Genomic DNA, 20,204 nt, shown 5'->3' on the forward strand with positions numbered 1-20,204 from the left:
GAACTCACTGCACTCCTTGAAAGGCAAGATCCCTTGTCCTGGCCAGCATTCCTCCCTTAACCAACACCATTAAAAACAAACTGATTGGTTATTCGTTGCTGTTTGTGGGATCTTGCACAAGACCGGTGTAACTGTCCATATGACAAATGGTGCATTTCAAAGTTAATTCACTATTCGTGGAGCACTTTGTGAGATCTCAGTGACTTAACGAGGCACTATATAAAGTGAAATGGAAATAAAAATCGGGAGGGATATAAAGCAGGCTGCCGATTCGATGTCACCTGTTTGACACTATCGCACAAAGTCAAAATTACCCCAAGGTCTGTCTTTCTTACTCCACTGTATAAAACAAAATGACTGTGGTAACAACATGTAATTTTGAATCAGAAATAAATACTGGAAGGAAGAGCGAGCGAGCATTAAAGAGGATTGTTGTAGGTTCATTAGTGGTGTGAATCTCCCATATTTAATCAAACTGAATCCATAGAATACACACTTCAAACTTGCTGAAAAATTGCCACAAGCATTTAAGCTCTTTATTACATCACTTCTGTTAGATTGAATTGGTCTGTATTAAAGTTTTACATTTTCACTCAAACTATACAATGTCCATAAATGAAATGTTAATAAATACATCAATAAACAATAAAAAAGATGCTTTTAGCTGCACAGTGCCTTTGTAACATTAGCTCTTCTCACAAGGTGGTAAAAGTTAGCAACTCCCATCATGTCATGGATTATTTACAAGTGGTCCAAGCACAGTCCATCAAAGGACCACATGGTCCTTTTATACATGAGTAGAAAGAATACTGACAGTTCAAGGAGTTACCAGTGTAAACATCTGCAATTCCGTTCACAAATACACAGCATAAATCATCAACTTTCCTTTATTTAATAATTTTACACTTTTGGTGGGGAACACTGGAAAGGGTATTCTGGATTAAAATGTCCTGTGCTTACATAAATCAATGAACGATTAATCATCATTAATAATTCTAGATTGAATAAGAACCGACACCGTTTCAATCATGTTCTCCACAGGCTAGTGCATTAGCCTTTATCAGACTCTGCTTTATGAATGCGAACAGTCCTAGCTTGGTTCAGAAGAGTCAAGTGCTTGGGAAATTGAGGCAAAGGTTGAAAGACGGAATCAGATTCTTTTTTGTCCACTTAATTACTCATTCCAGTCCTTAACAATGATCACTGCGGCTGTGCCATTAATCATAAAGCAGAGTCTTAAAGTTGCTATCCTTTCAAGATCATGTTCCTCTTGCAGTGCGAGTGGCTTTATCACAGATAATGAATAACAGTTTGACCATCAAAACTACTGTAAAATTGTTTCCAATCTGTCATCTAAAAAAGTCTGAAAATATTTCAGCAGTTATTTCTTGAGGTGTGGCCAGAACCATACTCCACAATGCAACTGAACAACGTGAACATTTACTGATAATGTCTTATATTTGCCTCTTTATTTACATGCCGAGGCCTTAGAGGAGATTGACACCTGAATCACATGGCACCGCATGCATTGGTTGCACTGACTGTGCAATAGGCAAACATGCTGCATTTCCACATACAATATACGAGCTGGAATCACTGAGTCACAAATAGTACAAATTTAGTAGCGGTCCCACACAACTTTTTAGGTTCCATTATTATCATACACACAGATTCTGAGCACTACCTCTTCCACTTGACATAGAGTTTTATTTATTTTAGGGTTTAACAGTTTGTATGCATAACATATATAAAATGCATAATGTACTGTATATTTTTCTGTGATCTGACATTACTGTGGCATTGTTCCTGTGATGCTGTGCCTTCCACTCCTGTGACACCACTATCATTTTTATGTCCTTTCTGTCTATATCACATTACTTCTACCACACTCAGCCCGTCTCCCACATAGCAGTAAAAAAATTAATGATTTTTTAAAAAATAAACTATGCATTATGAGAATAACAAGTGATGGGTAGAGCATTTGAGGGAATAATTCAACCTTGGATGTTCAGAAACTGCTCGAGTTCACAATGTCATTCAGAGTACATTCACATGCCAACTCGCAGCGAAGTGCTTTGCCACGATGCGTGAAGGTGGTACGTGAGCAATGACTAATGATCGACCACATCGAACTGCACTGGCTGATGGTTTTGACATCCAAACTGCAGATCACAGTGCAAAATAAGGCCTCCTGCAGTCTGGGTTCAAGGGACGGGGAGCGAGTGGTTTGGCTGCAATGTGACGACGACATCACATGATGTCATATTTCGGTCAAGCTCCTCCTACCTGCTGCGAAAAGCAGATTTTTGTTCATAAAAAAGAATGTTCCGCCCAAGTGACTTTGAACCATTTACTCATATTACTGACAACTTTAACTATGGTGCTCGGTCTTCTGGTGAATGCACTCCGATTGTCATGAGGTCACAACAATATCATTGTAATGTCTAGCAATTTAAGACTGCTAAATCCAACTGACACAGACCAAGTTTTGGAGATGCCAGTATCAATCAGATCTCTAGATTCCTGATTAACAAGGGAGTCAAAGGTTATAGTAGGTAGACGGGAAAGTAGGGTTGAGGTCACAATCAGATTAGCCATGATCTTATTGAATGGCAGAGCAGGCTCGAGGGGCCGAATGGCCTACTCCTGCTCTTAATTCGTATGTTCTTATGTATGTTGTATCTCCAAAACTTGGGAGGGTTTCGCTCTCAGTTCACTTTTTACAGTGTGAATAACCATCCAAATTGAATTATTGCCTTGTATTGCACTGCCAAGTGTTTACTGTCCTATACATGACATTAGATCTGATAAATGTCTCACTTGCATCCCTCCTAATTACACAGACTTGCTTGGATTTGGAGTCAGACTAAATTTAGCTTTTCTGTCCAATTCAGGGCAATGCCATTTAGTTAGCTGTTAATTTATTTGGATCAATAGCTCAATCACATTGATTATTCTAGCGGTTCAGTTAGAAACACTACTACTAATGGCTAGGAACTGAGTACATCAAGCTAGATTGAACCTGACTTTTAAAACCATAAACTATACAGCCTAGAACATGTTCAGGTATTTTTAAGTAGGAGACAAACAAGCTGGAATGTAACAGAATCTGCATATGCAATACAGTGAAGCAGACAAAAGTTTTCCTTTGAATCAGACCATTTATAATCAGAGTGGGTACATCTGTACCAAATAAATGAGGTAAAATGGGTCTTGGTAAGGCCTGTTTTTTAAAATTATATGTGGCACAACAAAAGGGTGCTGGAGACAACTACAATGAGAACAGATACCAGGTAAATTTGACCCTGGTAGTTGCTGGGGTGCAGAGTGTGATTGTACTGGTGTAACAGACAATTCACAGATTTCAAAGCCCTAACTCATACTCCAGCAGCTCTGGTTCAGCAAATGATGGGTTAACTCTACTTCGACATCAACACACAAGGGCAGACTTCTAGTTGATAACACTGTTGGGGTTTAAACGAGGAATCATTTGGATCAGAAAAGTGCATTGATGTTGCTTTTGGATGCACGCCACTATTTAGCAGCAATAAATTTTCTAGTTAAGTCACTAGACTTGACAAAATGGATATTCAATTGATTTACGTCAATCCCACATGCACGCTGGTGACATTCACTGGGCTATTGACTCTGCTTAAAGTTCCATTGTGTGTAACAATGGCTGCTAAATTGTAAAGAAAGAGCAGCATCGGCTGTTTTGTGTGTGTTTGGCAATACAATGACCCAAACCAAGAATACATTATTGGAATATATTGTCAGGTATTTTGACCTTGATTTGAAAACATTAATTGGCATGGTTAAAGATTTGATTAAAATAAAGTGCTGAAATGTCAGGGGAAATTACAGTTTTGTGCATTACAAAAGAATGGGATTTAAAGTGGTAGAACAATATAATTTGATATTTCCCTTGTTTAATTGTGAAAATAATTCTAAGTATTAAATTATGAATTTTGACCAGTAAAAAGGTTCTATTTAACTGTCTGATTTTTTTTTTCAGAAGATTCTATGCTGCAGGTTTGTCACCATGTATGGTTTGTAAGGGAAGTAATTCATCAAAACAGATTTATATAATTGGATCTAAAGGATAACAAGAGGCCAATGTAAACTAACAGAAAACCCCAAAGAATACAAGAAGTGTCCTTATGAAACCGATGGTGGTTAGACTGCTGCTGGTCATGCCGCTGACCTCTGATGTCACATTATGATAGCTCTTATTAAAATCGTGAACTTCGTGACATTTGAACAAACTTGAACAATGCTTCAACCGTACTGTAATGTTTGTGAAAGAATACCCTCCCCCTCTACTCTACTTTCAGCAGTGGAGCCTTCAGCTGTTTCGGTCCCACTCTGGGAAGCTCTTCTAAATCCCACCTTGTTATCTCTCTTTCCATCCTTCAAAAGCCTCATCAAAATCTACCTTTTGATCATGTCTTCAAATCAATAACCTTAATCCTTCTCTCATTACTGCCCAATTTATTGGGTAGTTTGCCTCTGTGAAGCATTGGGAAGTTCTATTACGTTAAAGGCACTACAAAAGTGCCGGTTATTGTTGTCGACTGTGGAGAAATCAATCAATACTGTTTTACACAGGATGGGATTAGGATGGACAGTAGCAATCAAATGATCAGCAGCTCTTTAATTAAAATTAAGTCATGGGGCAATAAGCCTCCAAATATTTTGATCTGGTGAATTCCTGAACACATTCCCAATTTCTGTAACTACCTTTAGATGCTAACGCATCTTAGCATTGCCCCAAGAATAGCAGTGGGACACAGATTAAAGCTCACTATCCCCCATACATGCTAAGTCCCTGGTGTTAGTCATGCTACTTTGACGTGCTTGGGGAGTGGGAAGTGCTCCACTACAAGGATGGAGGGGAACAAGTCAGAGAGTGATTCACCCCAGGTCATCCCTGTCACCTCCTAGTGCCCAGCTCAACAGCAACTTTCCCGGACCCCTAGAATCAGGCTAGCTGCCTGGTGACATGGTGACAGGAATCTACGAAAGCAAGGAATATTGTTTTAAAAAGACTTTACAACAAGAGCAAGAAAAAGACTGTCTTCATCCAATAATGTAAGGCTGCTGTTAATATCCTGCAAAGCACAGCATCAATTGTGCTCGTGGATCTTTAACAAACGGGGCTATCAATATAAAGAGGATTTTTAAGCGAACAAAGCTTTTAATGTTTGTGGTTTGGGGTATTTGCCAGGAGCTTAGGCTGTGACTTTTATCAGTTTATATAAGTATCTGTCTGGTCTCCAGAGTTGACTTTATGGATGGTATCTTGGTTTTGCCAATATAGAACTAGTGAGACGCTCAATGAAATTCTGTTCTTGACATCCCATCTCTTAACATTTTCCAGTGTGGTGGTCCGGGGGGGGGGGGGGGGGGGGGGGAAGGGGAAGGGAGGAAACATTTCCCCGATATAAAATCATAAACCTGTTTATAAAATAATGGATTTACACACAGCACACAGAGGAAACTCCTCCCATAGTGCTGAAAGCCACATTCATATAAAACAATCACTGCAAACTACCCTTCCAACCAAATAATCAGCACATTTGAAAAAAGAACTAGCATGGAAAAATACAGTTGGTCTTAAACCCCGGGAACAGATTACTAACTTTCATTGTAATACTGTGTTCACATAAACTCAGTTCACATTGCAATTATTCTAGTCTAGTAAAAACTTAATGATTGTTGTCCTGGAGACAACATAGGTGAATTGCTGATCCGACTATATATTAGGGCAACTATTTCAGTAGCTATTCACTTCAGTAAAATCTGATTAAAAAAAAAATCCGTGATTTTCTCAGTAAAACTTTGAGCATGTTCATGTGTATTGTTTTTATAGATTATTTCGCTCCAAGATCCAGGAAAACAACTACAAATAAATTGTTTTAGGCTACAGTTTTATTGTAGTGCCAGTCTGAGACTGGTAATTGTGGAGTGCAAAGTACAGCTGGCAATACCCAAGGACTGTGAACTGCACTCTTCCCACAACGGGAGAGTTCTGCCAATTATGTAAGCAAGCAGCTACTGAGAAGGTTTCGTGGTTTCAGGACAGGGGGGCTGATGGCAGCGATTTTAAAAGTGGCGAGGAGTCCAATGGACTACCTGAGCATTTTCTAAACCCTACTTCACATCAGACTGGAGTTGTATTCAACATGGTGACAATGTGAGACAACTTCCTCATGGGGGGTTTTACACTACTTGGCTTCAATGCGTTCAGTCAATTCGGTCCCTTACTCTGGGGTTACACTAAAAATTTCATGCTGATTTATAACTCACTTAATTACAATTCTCATTTTAATGCATCCAGAAGTGCCATTTTTCACAACTGGAACCTATACTTCCAGTTGGGAAAAATTTTATTGCAATTTTCTCATTGCAATTCCCACTTACATGCAAGTATGATGTGCAGAAATCCCACTTTAATGAGACTTGTCACCTTTGAACATGAGACTTTCACCTCTCAATCTAAGTGTATTTGGTGGTCAATGTACCCAAGGACCAGCTTGACTTGGTTTCTGCCCGTTTGCTAGTGTTGTGTGGGTGAAGATGGAATGGAATGGAAGGTGGCTCAACAAAAAAAGCGCAAACAAGTGAATTTTTTGAACAGTTTGAAGGAATTGAGGATTCAAAAGGTAGTCGCACAGAAGCACGGCATTTCTGAATCTTAGGTTTCTAGAATTCTGAAAAGAAAAGCAGATGTCTTGAAGGACTGGGAAAGAAATGAGAACAGAGATAGGAAGCATGAAAGTAAGATGGCCGATGTTGATGAAGCACTGCTTAGGTGGTTTAATCTCAAAAAAAGCTCAGAAAATCCAGCTTTACGGCTGCCTGTTTGAAGCTAAACCTAATGAGCTTGCCAAAGAACTCAGCATCAACAGTGCAGAGATGACTGATGCAGGAATCGTGTCCCAAAATTTGCTGGGAAACAATGGCGAGTTTAATGCGCACGCCTTTATTTAGTGTGTAAATAACCCAGCAATTTGTGACGAGGAAGAGATATCCCGCAAGTTGCGAATCGCCACAAATTGCAGGACGATTTGCGCGGCTCCGCCGTTAGCCATGCAAAAATGGGAGCTCGCCATCAACCTCCCCGTGAGTTACAAGAAATTGCTGGGTTTGCACTGTTAAAATGAACTGAACTTACTGCAGACAGTTAGGGTTGGTACTTAATGACGTAAGGACCCTTTTAATGACAAGATTTACATTCCTGCAATGCCACTCAACCTCTCTGGCCCAGAAAGGGAACAACTGAAACTGTGGAGTCTCATTCCCACAGGTAGTAAATTAGAGATTATTAAAATTATTTTTTTTTTAAACTTTTCCTCTCTCTCTCTTAATCTCAATCTTTCTTTCCCTCTCTTTATTTCTCTTTCTTTAACTAATTTGACTCTAATTCACCCTATTTCCTTCTCCGCTGATCCTCTGTTTCTTTCTTTATCCTTAAATCTCACTGGTTAAGGAGATAGACTGTTGGTCCCATCGTTCACCAACGTCCCAGATGACCCCATGCCGTTATCAGCTCACACTTCCAACAATCTGAGGCGCAAAAGATTTTCGAGCTGAAGGGTGAGGAAAAAAAATCTAATAAACGGGGTCTGCTGCGAGATATCCCGCTCCAGCAAAATCTGGGCCAATGTCTTCTCTGAAAGACTGGGAAACAGACGATGTAAATAAAGACGTGCCAGAGCTGGAAGTTCCCAAAGATACAGAGATAGATTCTGCACTGTGCGTTCTGCGTCGATACACTGAGTTAATTGATAGTGAAACTTTGATAAATTTTATGCACTAGAGGGGAAGGTGCGGAGGTTTATAACTTCAGATCTCCACCAAAAAAAAAATCACAGAATTCTTTGCTGCGTTAAAAAAACTCACTATGTCAGCAATTTTCTTTAGTTTTTAAGACCCTATACGGTATTCCCCTTTGTTCTAATATGTTGTACGAAATTTAGTTAAATAAAGGCTGTTGTGCACCAGATCAGCTTCGCCTTTTGTTGCTTCCCGCTTTATAGAAATTCCTGTTTTATCGCAATTTGCAAGGTTGTCCCAAGCTGTTACAATTATGTGGGTTCCATTGTATAACTGCATTCTTAATAACCTGATGGGGTAAAACTAATACATTAGAACACTGGTAACTTACACAGAATGGATATCAGATGTAGAATCTACACTGTAATTATCCACAGCTTATCCCTCAAGAACCTGGGAGGGATGACATCCAGTCGGCCCTTGTGTGTGAATATCGTTGTACATCTATAGCACAGCAAACACTGGTAGTTTCTGTTAGCAATGAAACAGTGTACTTAAAAAAAAACCCATATAAGAAAGCAAAAATAAACAGATAGTGGGCAGTGAAAGTTTCGGCTATACTCCAAATTTGGTAGCTGAGGATGCATCTGATAACTACACTATGCAAATTTTGGTTTCATGGTTTAGACCTAAGCTGAATCAGTTAGATTACCACTTTGTAATCAGTGCCAAGCATCTGCTATTCTCTATATCCCTGCAATTATGCCATGGGATACTAGTGTATGAAGTTAACCCTTTCCGCTGAATTTTCTTTGTTCACTATTTTAGCAAAGGAGTTAACCAATCTCTTTTTTTTAAAAACAGGTTAACGCCTTGGCTGAAATAATGGAGAGGGGGGTAAGCATTTGAATACTAGTATCCCAGTGTAATATCAGGGGCTGTGCAATGACAACAGGCTATGATCGCTATTTAAATATCAGCACTACACAATTAAGCTATTTTTACATCATGGGAAAATTTGCTCAAACTAATCATTACTGGTGTATACGTAGGAGTGATTACAAGGCAATAATCTCATCAAAGGATTCAGTTGAGATGCACAGCAACAATAACTTGCATTTATATAGTGCCTTTAATGCAGTAAAATGTCCCAAGGTGCTTCACAGGAGCGTTCTCAAACAAAATTTGACACTGAGCCATATAAGGAGATATTAGGACAGGTGACCAAAAGCTTGGTCAAAGAGTACGTTTTAAGGAGTGTCTTAAAGGAGGAGTGAGAAGTAGAGAGGCCGAGAGATTTAGGGAGGAAATTCCAGAGCTGAGGGTTTAGGCAGCTGAAGGCACGGCCGCCAATGGTGGAGCAATTAAAATGGGGGACGCGCAAAAGGCAAGAATTGGAGGAGCGCAGAGATCTCGGAGGGTTCCAGGGCTGGAGCAGGTTACAGAGATAGGGAGGGGCGGGGTCATGGAGGGATTTGAAAACGAGGGTGAGATTTTTTAAAATCGAGGCATTCCCAGACCAGGAGTCAATGAAGGTCAGCGAGCACAGGGGTGATGGGAGAATGGGACTTGGTGCGAGTTAGGATACAGGCAGCAGAGTTTTGGATGAATTCAAGTTGATCGAGGGTGGAAGATGGGAGGCCAGCCAGGAGAGCATTGGAATAGTTGAGTCTGGAGGTAACAAAGGCATTGATAAGAGTTTCAGCAGCAGATGAACTGAGGCGGGGCGGAGACGGGCAATGTTACGGGGGTGGAAGTAGGCAGTCTTGGTGATGCAGCGGATATGTGGTCGGAAAGCTCATCTCAAACAGGACACCAAGGTTGCGAACTGTCTGGTTCAGCCTCAGACAATGGCCAGGGAGAGGGATGGAGTCAGCGGCTAGGGAACGGAGTTTGCAGTGGGGAACCATAGACAATGGCTTCGGTCTTCCATTAAAAGCAAACCTTGAATGGTCTGAGAATGTTATTTGAACATCCACTATGTACGTGTATAGAATAAATTAAACAAAATTCTGTGTGAATTATTCAGTCAGTTGAATCCTCATCTGCCAAGTTTACAGTACAGCCTTAACTTTCACCGCCCACTATCTGTTTATATAGTTTTATTTAAGTTTGTCCTTTGGTTAATGGCCTCGCGCTCTGTATAGTTAATGTGTGATGACTGGCGTCTACAGTGCAGTAAATATTGTGACGTCATTGCTGCTATCGAGCGATAATAAACACTTTATCACAGGGTTATAACAGTCAGTAATAAAGCAATAACAAGCCAGTAAAAATCCCTGACATTGCAAGTCACACCTATCTATTCAGGTGTTAGAAAATGCAAGAAATGCAACAAACTCCAACTGCTGTTGATGTTGGCATGCTAACAATCCAAAACGTATGAGAGTTTCATCGACCTCTCGAGTCCATGTTTAATAGCTTAACCTGGAGTGGCCATTTTTACTGCAAATTCCAAAGAGATTGCAACTTCTCAAATATACTCAATAGAAAATGCTGGAAATGCACAGCAGGCCCATTTAGTATTCAGGTTAGTATCTGCAGTGTGGACACTCACGCTGGGAATTTCCTCGGGGGTGTTCTCCCAAGCGGCCACCGCAATTTCGGGGTTTCTGCCCAAGATACGGCACCCAACGTGCCACAGCTCCCTACAGGGGCTTTTCGCACCTAGGGGGGGGGGGGCGGTTTTGACTTTTGGGCGATGGCGCGAAACGGCCGATCATCGCACGAGCTGCCCGTTGTACATCTCTCCCCGATTTTCACTCCCCTACCGAAAGTCAGTGAAAAATCAGGACACGCGTAACGGGCGGCTGATCCGATATTGGCCCTTTTTAAAAATCGCCCCAAATCGAAATGAACCCTCTCGTTAGTCTCCGGAGACCGGGGCGGGGCGGGGCGGGGGGCGCCCACCTTTGCGTTGGTGCCTGCCCAAAACTGCTTTGCATCAAACTCTGAAGCGGCAGCCCCAAGACCACCTTCACCCCACCCCACCCCACCCCACCTCTCTCTCTCTTTCAGTTACTGACAAAACTGTTGTGTTTTACTATTACTTAAAACAAAATCCTGAATAATGCCATTTAAGAGGAGGAGGCTTTTGGACATGGGTGGCTGACACATTGGTGGCTTTCAATGATTTAAAAACCGAGCTGCAGCTTTGCCCGAGTTGCAGAAACAAAGCAATTTTAACAAATTATTAATAATAATAATAATAATAATAAAGTTGGAAAGTGCAGTTTCCCGGGCGGGGTGTGCACACACCATTTTGTTCTGTTCTCATGGCCTCTTCCTCTCGGGGACGGTGAGGACGATGGGGAAGAGCAGCCCCTTGCCCTCCACGCACGCCTTGAGCTCCTGGCTGTCGAAGGCCGCCGCTTCCTCGCCGCCGCCGCCGCCCTCCTCCTCCTCGCCCAGCACGAAGCGCAGGGTGCAGGCCCTGTTGACGCAGTAGACGGCCCGGCCCATCAGGGCGCAGCGGAAAGGCTGAGGCGGGGGCCCGCCGGCGGCCGGGCCCAGGCAGGCCAACTCGGACCACACCCTGGCCACCGTGTTGTACTTGAAGACGGCGATGCCGGGCCGCCGCCGCCGCTCCTCCTCCTCCTCCTCCTGCCGCCGCCGCCGCCGCCGCCCCCGGCCCAGGTCGAAGCGGTAGATGGAGTTGCCCAAGGCCACCATGTCGGTGGACCTCCTCCGGCTGCTGCTGCACGGGCACTCCTGCCACTCGTCCCGGCGGGGGTCGTACTTGAGCAGCCGGTAGAAGAGGGAGCCGCCCGACACGTAGATCTCGCCGCTGCAGGTGGTGGCTTCGTGGGCCACGGCGAAGGCCCCCTTGGGCAAGGGGGCGGCCGGGCTCCAGCGGTCGGCCCGCGGGTCGTAGCGCTCGACGGTGAAGAGGCACTCGCCGCCGATGGCGTACAGGTGGCCGTCCAGGGCCACCAGCTTGAGCTGCGAGCGGGCCTGGATCATGGGCCGCACCTCGGCCCAGCGGCCCGTCACCGGGTTGTAGGTGAAGACGCGGTCCGAGAGGCGGGCGGACGGGCCGCAGCCCCGGATCCCGCCGGCCACGAACAGGTAGTTGTAGAGGGTGCACAGGCCGCAGCCCCGGGTCTCGGCTTGCTCGGGGATCCGGCTGAGCGGCCTCCACTCGTCGGCCGCCGCGTCGTGACGGTAGAGCCAGCGGCCGGGGTCGGGGCCGGGGCCGTGGCCGGAGCCGGGCTGAGGAGAATCGGCCGCGGCGGTCGGGCTCTGAGGCCTGCTGCTCTCCCGGCTGGCAGGCCGCTCGTACACGTCGTTGATGTCGGCCAGCACCAGGCACCTCTCTCCCCCGCCTCCTCCTCCTCCTCCTCCACCCTGGGCCCCGGCCCCGGCCCCGGCCTCGACCGCCGTCCTCCTCCTCAGGATCAGCTCCCTCTCGGCCCCGCTCAGCCGGCCGTAGACGGCGGGCTCCCGCAGCACCTGCAGGTAGTTGTCGCTCATGAACTTGTAGGCGGCGTCCTTGAGCGGGCCCAGCCGCTGCCTCTTGGCCAGGCCCAGCAGCTCCAGGCAGTTGGCCACCTCCAGCTGGGCCGCCAGCGAGTCGGCGGCCGCCAGCACGGCGCACGGCACCTGCAGGAAGCGGGCCGCCGCCAGCACCTCGGCCGCGTTGCCCCCGCTGACCGCCAGGCCCCCGCCGTACAGGTAGTCGAGCAGCACCCGCAGCGCCTCGTAACTCACCCCCTTGACGCCCAGGAACTGGCGCGACAGGCGGGCGCGGAAGAAGTCGCTCCTCGGGGCCAGCACCGCCTTGTGAGCGCGGATCCTCCGGCCCGACACCTCGATGATCAGGTCGGGCTGCCCGGGGCCCTGTGGCTGGGGCGGGTTCGGCTCCTGCTCCTGCTCCTGGTCGGCGTCGTCTCTGGTCGGCCCGGCTCCGGGCTCTAGGCTCCAGGCGGTGACAGGGGCCGAGGTCGCGGCCGCTCCCCCCCGTTCCCGCTCCCGCTCCCGCTCCTCCTCCTCCTCCTCCAGCGTCCTGTTATTAATCTGTCGCTGGCTCTTCACCACCGTCTCCCGCTCCCGCTCCCCCGCCTCCTCCTCCTCCCCCTCCCCGTCCCTCTCATCGCTCGACGGGCCCGAGAAGCAGAGGGACGAGCCGAAGCTACAAGGCGAGCCGTTCCGAGGCCCCCCGGGCTCAGCTCTTAGTCTCCCGCCCCCGCCCCCGCCCGTCTCCAGCTCGGCCCCTCGGACATCGCCGACCCCCGGGCCGCTCCGCCGCACGCCGTTCGCGGTCTTTCCGATGTCCCGCTGCTGCTGCTGCTGCTGCTCGGCCGCCCGGGTGAGTGGACGGGGTGTGTCTGGAATCACACGCCGAGCACCTTCGCTGCTCACACCGCCGCCGCCGCCGCCGCCCGGGGCGCCTCCAGCGGGACTGGGGCTGGGGCTGGGGCTGAGGCCGCCCTCGGGTCTCGCCTCCTGGGGCTCCCCGGTGCACGGTCTGCCCGCGGACTCCCCGGTGCACGGTCTGCTCTGGGGCTCCCCGGTGCGCGGTCTGCTCTGGGGCTCCCCGGTGCACGGTCTGCCCGCGGGCTCCCCGGTGCACGGTCTGCTCTGGGGCTCCCCGGTGCGCGGTCTGCTCTGGGACTCCCCGGTGCGCGGTCTGCTCTGGGACTCCCCGGTGCACGGTCTGCTCTGGGACTCCCCGGTGCACGGTCTGCTCTGGGGCTCCCCGGTGCACGGTCTGCTCTGGGGCTCCCCGGTGCACGGTCTGCTCTGGGACTCCCCGGTGCACGGTCTGCTCTGGGGCTCCCCGGTGCACGGTCTGCTCTGGGACTCCCCGGTGCACGGTCTGCTCGCGGACTCCCCGGTGCACGGTCTGCTCTGGGGCTCCCCGGTGCACGGTCTGCTCTGGGACTCCCCGGTGCACGGTCTGCTCGCGGACTCCCCGGTGCACGGTCTGCTCTGGGACTCCCCGGTGCACGGTCTGCTCTGGGGCTCCCCGGTGCACGGTCTGCTCTGGGGCTCCCCGGTGCACGGTCTGCTCTGGGACTCCCCGGTGCACGGTCTGCTCTGGGACTCCCCGGTGCGCGGTCTGCTCTGGGGCTCCCCGGTGCACGGTCTGCTCTGGGACTCCCCGGTGCACGGTCTGCTCTGGGGCTCCCCGGTGCACGGTCTGCCCTGGGGCTCCCCGGTGCACGGTCTGCTCTGGGGCTCCCCGGTGCACGGTCTGCTCTGGGACTCCCCGGTGCACGGTCTGCTCTGGGACTCCCCGGTGCACGGTCTGCCCTGGGGCTCCCCGGTGCACGGTCTGCCCTGGGGCTCCCCGGTGCACGGTCTGCTCGCGGGCTCCCCGGTGCACGGTCTGCTCTGGGACTCCCCGGTGCACGGTCTGCTCTGGGACTCCCCGGTGCGCGGTCTGCTCTGGGGCTCCCCGGTGCGCGGTCTGCTCGCGGACTCCCCGGTGCGCGGTCTGCTCGCGGACTCCCCGGTGCGCGGTCTGCTCTGGGACTCCCCGGTGCACGGTCTGCCCTGGGGCTCCCCGGTGCACGGTCTGCTCGCGGGCTCCCCGGTGCACGGTCTGCTCTGGGACTCCCCGGTGCACGGTCTGCTCTGGGACTCCCCGGTGCACGGTCTGCTCTGGGGCTCCCCGGTGCACGGTCTGCTCTGGGGCTCCCCGGTGCACGGTCTGCTCTGGGGCTCCCCGGTGCACGGTCTGCTCTGGGGCTCCCCGGTGCACGGTCTGCTCTGGGGCTCCCCGGTGCGCGGTCTGCCCGCGGACTCCCCGGTGCACGGTCTGCTCGCGGACTCCCCGGTGCACGGTCTGCTCTCGCCCGCCTGCTGCTCGGCTGAAACTCCCCTCGCATGTTGCAAACAAGCTGCTGCCGCTGCCGCTGTCTCCCTTCCTTCGGCAGCCGGCGTCTTCCCGCCTCCCACAGCCAGAGTTCGCCCCTGGTGCTTTTCTGCTTCTACCCCGTTGCTGCTCTGTCCCGGGAAAGGACTCCCGGGAATGCCCCTCAGCAGAGACTCAATGTCCAAGTTCTCGTTCCTTTGCAACGGGGAAGCAGTCGTGACAATGAATAGATCCTGGCCGGGCTGATCCATCGATCGGATGAGGTTGAACACATCCGCTGGCTACAGTTCAACGGTGCACGCTGTCGTTGGCACAACTCCCATCAAGTACCTGGACCCAGCACTCAGTCGTTCAGTTATAGCGTGTCCCTTCACACTCTGCCTGTTCTGGGTTTGCAACGATATTGCACATTTAGCAGCAATGCTTTGTGAGCTGGACGCTGCACGGACTTCCCTGTGGGACGAGGTGGGGTAACCTGGTGTTCACGGCCTGTTGAATCAGGTTGGCAGGATCTCTTGTACGGCCAAGCTTCCCCGTTGTATTCGGTCTCGCACGCATCCCCCTTTACACAAAGGAAAATAACTTATTAGTTCGACGGTCTAAAGGTTAAAAAAGCTCAAAACTTGAACATTTTCTCATAACACAAAAGGTGTTTTCCACTAGATCTGTAGTTGTCAAAATATCTGGTCAAAGACAACCTCTTTTCACAGTATTTGAAGTGAGAACCATCATTTCCTGACTGTCAGAACATCTGGTTAAATTCAATTTCGTCGAACTGACGAGATCAATGTTTTCCTGCACCAGAAAGTTGCCTTGAAATGATCTGAATTCAAATTAAAGATAATTCCAGTAACAAAATAATCACGGTTTCTTGATGGGCTTAAAAAAAGTATTTGACATCAAAGTTTTATATTCTTGTTTGTTTGTTTTTGTTTGTTTACAAACATACAAGTTAATGATCTCAAAATACCCAATCAAATCACCAATCTGAAGGGCAATCAGAGTGAAAACGGAAGACCGTTCTCCGGACTGCTCTCTCCTCAAACAAAAATTTACCAAGAACTTTTTTTATATGAAGACAGCGCCCCTTTCGAAAGGTTACTAAACAATGCTTATTATTTTGGCATCAACTTTCTCTGGGCTCTTGTTCTCTTATAGTGTTACCTTTAAATTAAACATGAGCGGGTGTTACTTCTAGGCAATGAAAGGTAAGTAGGGTGTGTTGTACATGTCCCAGATATTTTCACAAGGTACTATCCCGTTTATCTTAGATCTGCATTATAATTAACTGGTTAAATCTGATGTCTCCTCTGTAATTTGCAACAATAAGGACACTGGCTGCATTCAGGAATCAACATAAAAACAGGATCACCCACAATAGGAAACTGTATTGTAGCTATTTTAATTATTATAAAGGTATAATCATAATTTTAAGTGTGTCTGGCAAACATTTTCCCATTTATTTGCAAACGCACAACACAATGGGGGTCATTTTAACCTTGGGCGATTTTCGTTTCCAATCGGGAGAGGTGTATAACGGCCGGACGATCCGGTATCACCACGTTTACACCATCGCCAAAAGTTAAAGTAACCACTACATTGTTTCCAAGCAAAAAACAAACGTTTGTCACATATATGCCTTGCGCACATCCAATAAACTTGTGGTGTCACAACTGAAAATGTCAAAAGTACAAACAGCCAGTCCAGTGCGGTCTTACTGTCTTTTCACCTTTGGGAGGAGCCGGTGATTTATAAGCATCTGCCAATCGACAGAGGGCCAGTTACACTCCAATTGATCTCTTTTTTTTTGAAGACTCCAATTGATCTCAGAATATGTCTACCTAAAGCATTTAGACTTTGTGGCCTTAAAGGGACAAACTACGTTACAGACAAGCCGTTGACAGCATCAGATTAATGTTTTGCATATAATGCATGATAAAAAATGCTCGTGATCTTATATCATAGTCTACTCTACGTGAAACACGAGCAACGCCACGGGAGATCCGCGAGTAGAATTTAGTAAAGGCAGTGCACCTTTAAGACAAAATCAAAACATTTTATACTTGCATCATAACCTCAGGCGTGAATCTTCCCTCCTCCATAACGGACAGCTTGCTGTCATTACAAACGAGTCGATGATTGCTAATTGTGCCACTCGAATGACACCTAATGCCTCTTTCATTACATCTGCCAACAGGCTGAATATTAAAATAATTAACGGCTTCATGCCAAGCCACGTAAAGGTCACTTGCCTTGCCTCCCATGTTCCCAGTTAATGAGCTAAAGTTTAAGTTTAATATGATTCTGCAAAGAGCGAACCTACATGTATACTGCGTGTAACGTGGACCCAGGTCAGTAGCGGATGGTGAGGAACGGAGGGACCCCCAAAAAACAGAGCTGAGTTGGTTGGTTGAAGCAATCACTATCAACGCTATCCGCGGAACAGCTCAGTTCTGCCCTGCTGGAGAACAGTTTTTGCTTGAGATCATTGAAGACCCAGAAGTCTCTGAAGGGAATCCGCACTGTGCTCTTTCACATTGACTGGCTCAGCCCTTCTGCTGTGGAACTGGGGAATCTGGGCTCCCCTGACTGTTCCACTTTATTTCTGTAGTGATGCCAACACCCCCCCCCCCGCCCCCCGGGTTTTCTATGTCTTTTTATGGGCCTTTGCTGGAACTAGTTTCGTTGGATAAATTCCAGATGATCTCAGTAATCGCTGTAACTGCTACATTGTAGTCAGGCTCAGACTCATACCCTAGAATTAAAAACTGGTGAGCACCATGGTAACGCCGCCTTTCATAATAGTGCAATAAACTTGACGCTGGTAACATCAACATTGATATGAGAAACGCAGAAACGTCATGAATATAGTCTCAACCGGAACGTCGCATTGCATGTTAATAAATGATGTTCATGTGGGCAACAGGGAAAGAACAAAGGAAATAGAATGGGAATCCTGACATTAATACAAACAGAAGGGTCCTTAGGCATTTTTGTAAAAATAGAAATCATTGGGGGTTTTTATTTAGCAACTGACGGTTTATCCCGTTAGGAGTCTTTAAATCGCACATTTGTCTCTCATAGACAATACTAAGAAGATAAGACATTCCTCTGGAATGAAACTGCACTTTTTTTTACAAACAGAACTATGTGTACCGCAGTGTAGTGCAGTACACCCACAGAGTGGGCTCCTGTCTGGATCTTTGATATCCCCCGCTGAATTAAACGTTCTTAAGTTGACTACTACGCGTTTAAATGAAAGACTTGAGATATTGAGCACCATAAAACTATCAAAAGGCACATTGTGTGTGGTTAAAAAAAACTCGGGGGGGGGGGGGGAAGAGAAGGGGGCGGAGCATCTGAATAGCGAAGTACAGTATGAACAGTTCAGTGCAAACTGAAGGTTGGTTCCAGACTGACGAGACAGCCTGATTAGAGAGAGACACTGAGCAATCTGCAGGGACATAGCAACACCAGGGTTGAGAAACCTGTTGTTGTGGTCACGCAAAGAGTGGTAAAAGTTTGGAAGCGGCAGTTGATGTTAGTTCAATTGTTCATTTAAAATCTGAGATTGATAGATTTTTGTTAACCAAAGGTATTAAGAGATATGGGGATAAGGCAGGTATCTTACTGAGTATAGTAGTGTTTAAGTGCAGTAGTATTGCACTCAGTATAGTAGTGTTTAAGTGCAGTAGTATTGCACTGAGTATAGTAGTGTTTGAGTGCAGTATATGGAGTTAGGTCATAGATCAGCCATGATCTCTTTAAATGGCGGAACAGGCGCGAGGGGCTAAATGGCCTGCTCCTGTTCCTATGCTTCAATGTGATAAGCAAGGAAAGCTAAAGCTTTGCAAGACAGAAAAGGGGCGAGCAGCGAGCAAGAGGTGTGAGAGGTTACATTCGCAACTTACACAAGTACATTTGTGACTAAATGAAAACCATCTGATCAGCCATATTGTACTGAGTGCAGTAATACTGTACTGTATTGTGGAGTGCAGTCGTACTATACTGTACTAAGTGCACTGACTGCAGTAGTATTGCGCTGAGTATTGTTGTATTTGAGTATAGTAGTGCAATACTACTGCAGTCAGTGCAATACTACTATACGCAAATACAACTATACTCAGCGCAATACTACTGCAGTCAGTGCAATACTAAGTATAATTGTATTTGAGTATAGTAGTATTGCACTGACTGCAGTAGTATTGCACAGCGTATAGTTGTATTTGAGTATAGTAGTATTGTACTGAGTATAATTGTATTTGAGTGCAGTAGTATTGCACTGAGTATAAATGTATTTGAGTGCAGTAGTATTGTACTGAGTATAATTGTATTTGAGTGCAGTAGTATTGCACTGAGTATAGTAGTATTTGAGTGCAGTAGTATTGCACTGAGTATAGTAGTATTTGAGTGCAGTAGTATTGCACTGAGTATAGTAGTATTGCACTGAGTATAGTAGTGTTTGCAGTAGTATTACACTGACTGCAGTAGTATTGTACTGAGTATAATTGTATTTGAGTGCAGTAGTATTGCACTGAGTATAGTAGTATTTGAGTGCAGTAGTATTGCAATGAGTATAGTAGTATTGCACTGAGTATAGTAGTGTTTGCAGTAGTATTGCACTGAGTATATTAGTATTTGACTGCAGTAGTATTGCACTGAGCATAGTAGTATTTGAGTGCAGTCGTATTGCACTGAGTATAGTAGTATTGATGTGGAGATGCCGGTGATGGACTGGGGTTGACAATTGTAAACAATTTTACAACACCAAGTTATAGTCCAGCAATTTTATTTTAAATTCACAAGCTTTCGGAGATTTTCTCCTTCCTCAGGTAAATGTTTCAAGATCTCCTTGAAGCCTACGCATTCAATATGTATAAATGCGTAGGCTTCAAGGAGATCTTGAAACATTTACCTGAGGAAGGAGAAAATCTCCGAAAGCTTGTGAATTTAAAATAAAATTGCTGGACTATAACTTGGTGTTGTAAAATTGTTTATAGTAGTATTGCACTGAGTATAGTAGTGTTTGCAGTAGTATTGCACTGAGTATATTAGTATTTGACTGCAGTAGTATTGCACTGAGTATAGTAGTATTTGAGTGCAGTAGTATTGCACTGAGTATAGTAGTATTGCACTGAGTATAGTAGTGTTTGCAGTAGTATTACACTGACTGCAGTAGTATTGTACTGAGTATAATTGTATTTGAGTGCAGTAGTATTGTACTGAGTATAATTATATTTGAGTGCAGTAGTGTTGCACTGACTGCAGTAGTATTGCACTGAGTATAGTAGTACTTGAGTGCAGTAGTATTAGACTGACTGCAGTAGTATTGCACTGAGTATAATTGTATTTTAGTGCAGTATTACACTGACTGCAGTAGTATTGTACTGAGCATAATTGTATTTGAGTGCAGTAGTATTGCACTGACTGCAGTAGTATTGCACTGAGTATAGTAGTATTGCACTGAGTATATTAGTGTTTGCAGTAGTATTGCACTGACTGCAGTAGTATTGCACTGAGTATAGTAGTGTTTGAGTGCAGTAGTATTGCGCTGAGTATAATTGTATTTCAGTGTAGTATTGCACTGACTGCAGTAGTATTGCAC

The 20,204-nt window shown here is 46.6% G+C and overlaps 1 protein-coding gene across 1 annotated transcript in view; it reads right to left on the minus strand.

The window, feature by feature from the left end:
• Window positions 1-503: 503 nt before the first annotated feature.
• LOC137321556 (kelch domain-containing protein 7A) overlaps window positions 504-20,204 on the minus strand; it is a 30,975-nt gene continuing 11,274 nt past the window's right edge. The window contains exon 2 of the mRNA XM_067983952.1: window positions 504-15,161. Within this exon, the coding sequence (XP_067840053.1) occupies window positions 11,053-14,850 (3,798 nt within the window). The 5' untranslated portion in view covers window positions 14,851-15,161 and the 3' untranslated portion in view covers window positions 504-11,052. The remainder of the gene's footprint in view (window positions 15,162-20,204) is intronic.

This window comes from Heptranchias perlo, chromosome 5, assembly GCF_035084215.1.
Source record: "Heptranchias perlo isolate sHepPer1 chromosome 5, sHepPer1.hap1, whole genome shotgun sequence".
Lineage (NCBI taxonomy): Eukaryota > Metazoa > Chordata > Chondrichthyes > Hexanchiformes > Hexanchidae > Heptranchias > Heptranchias perlo.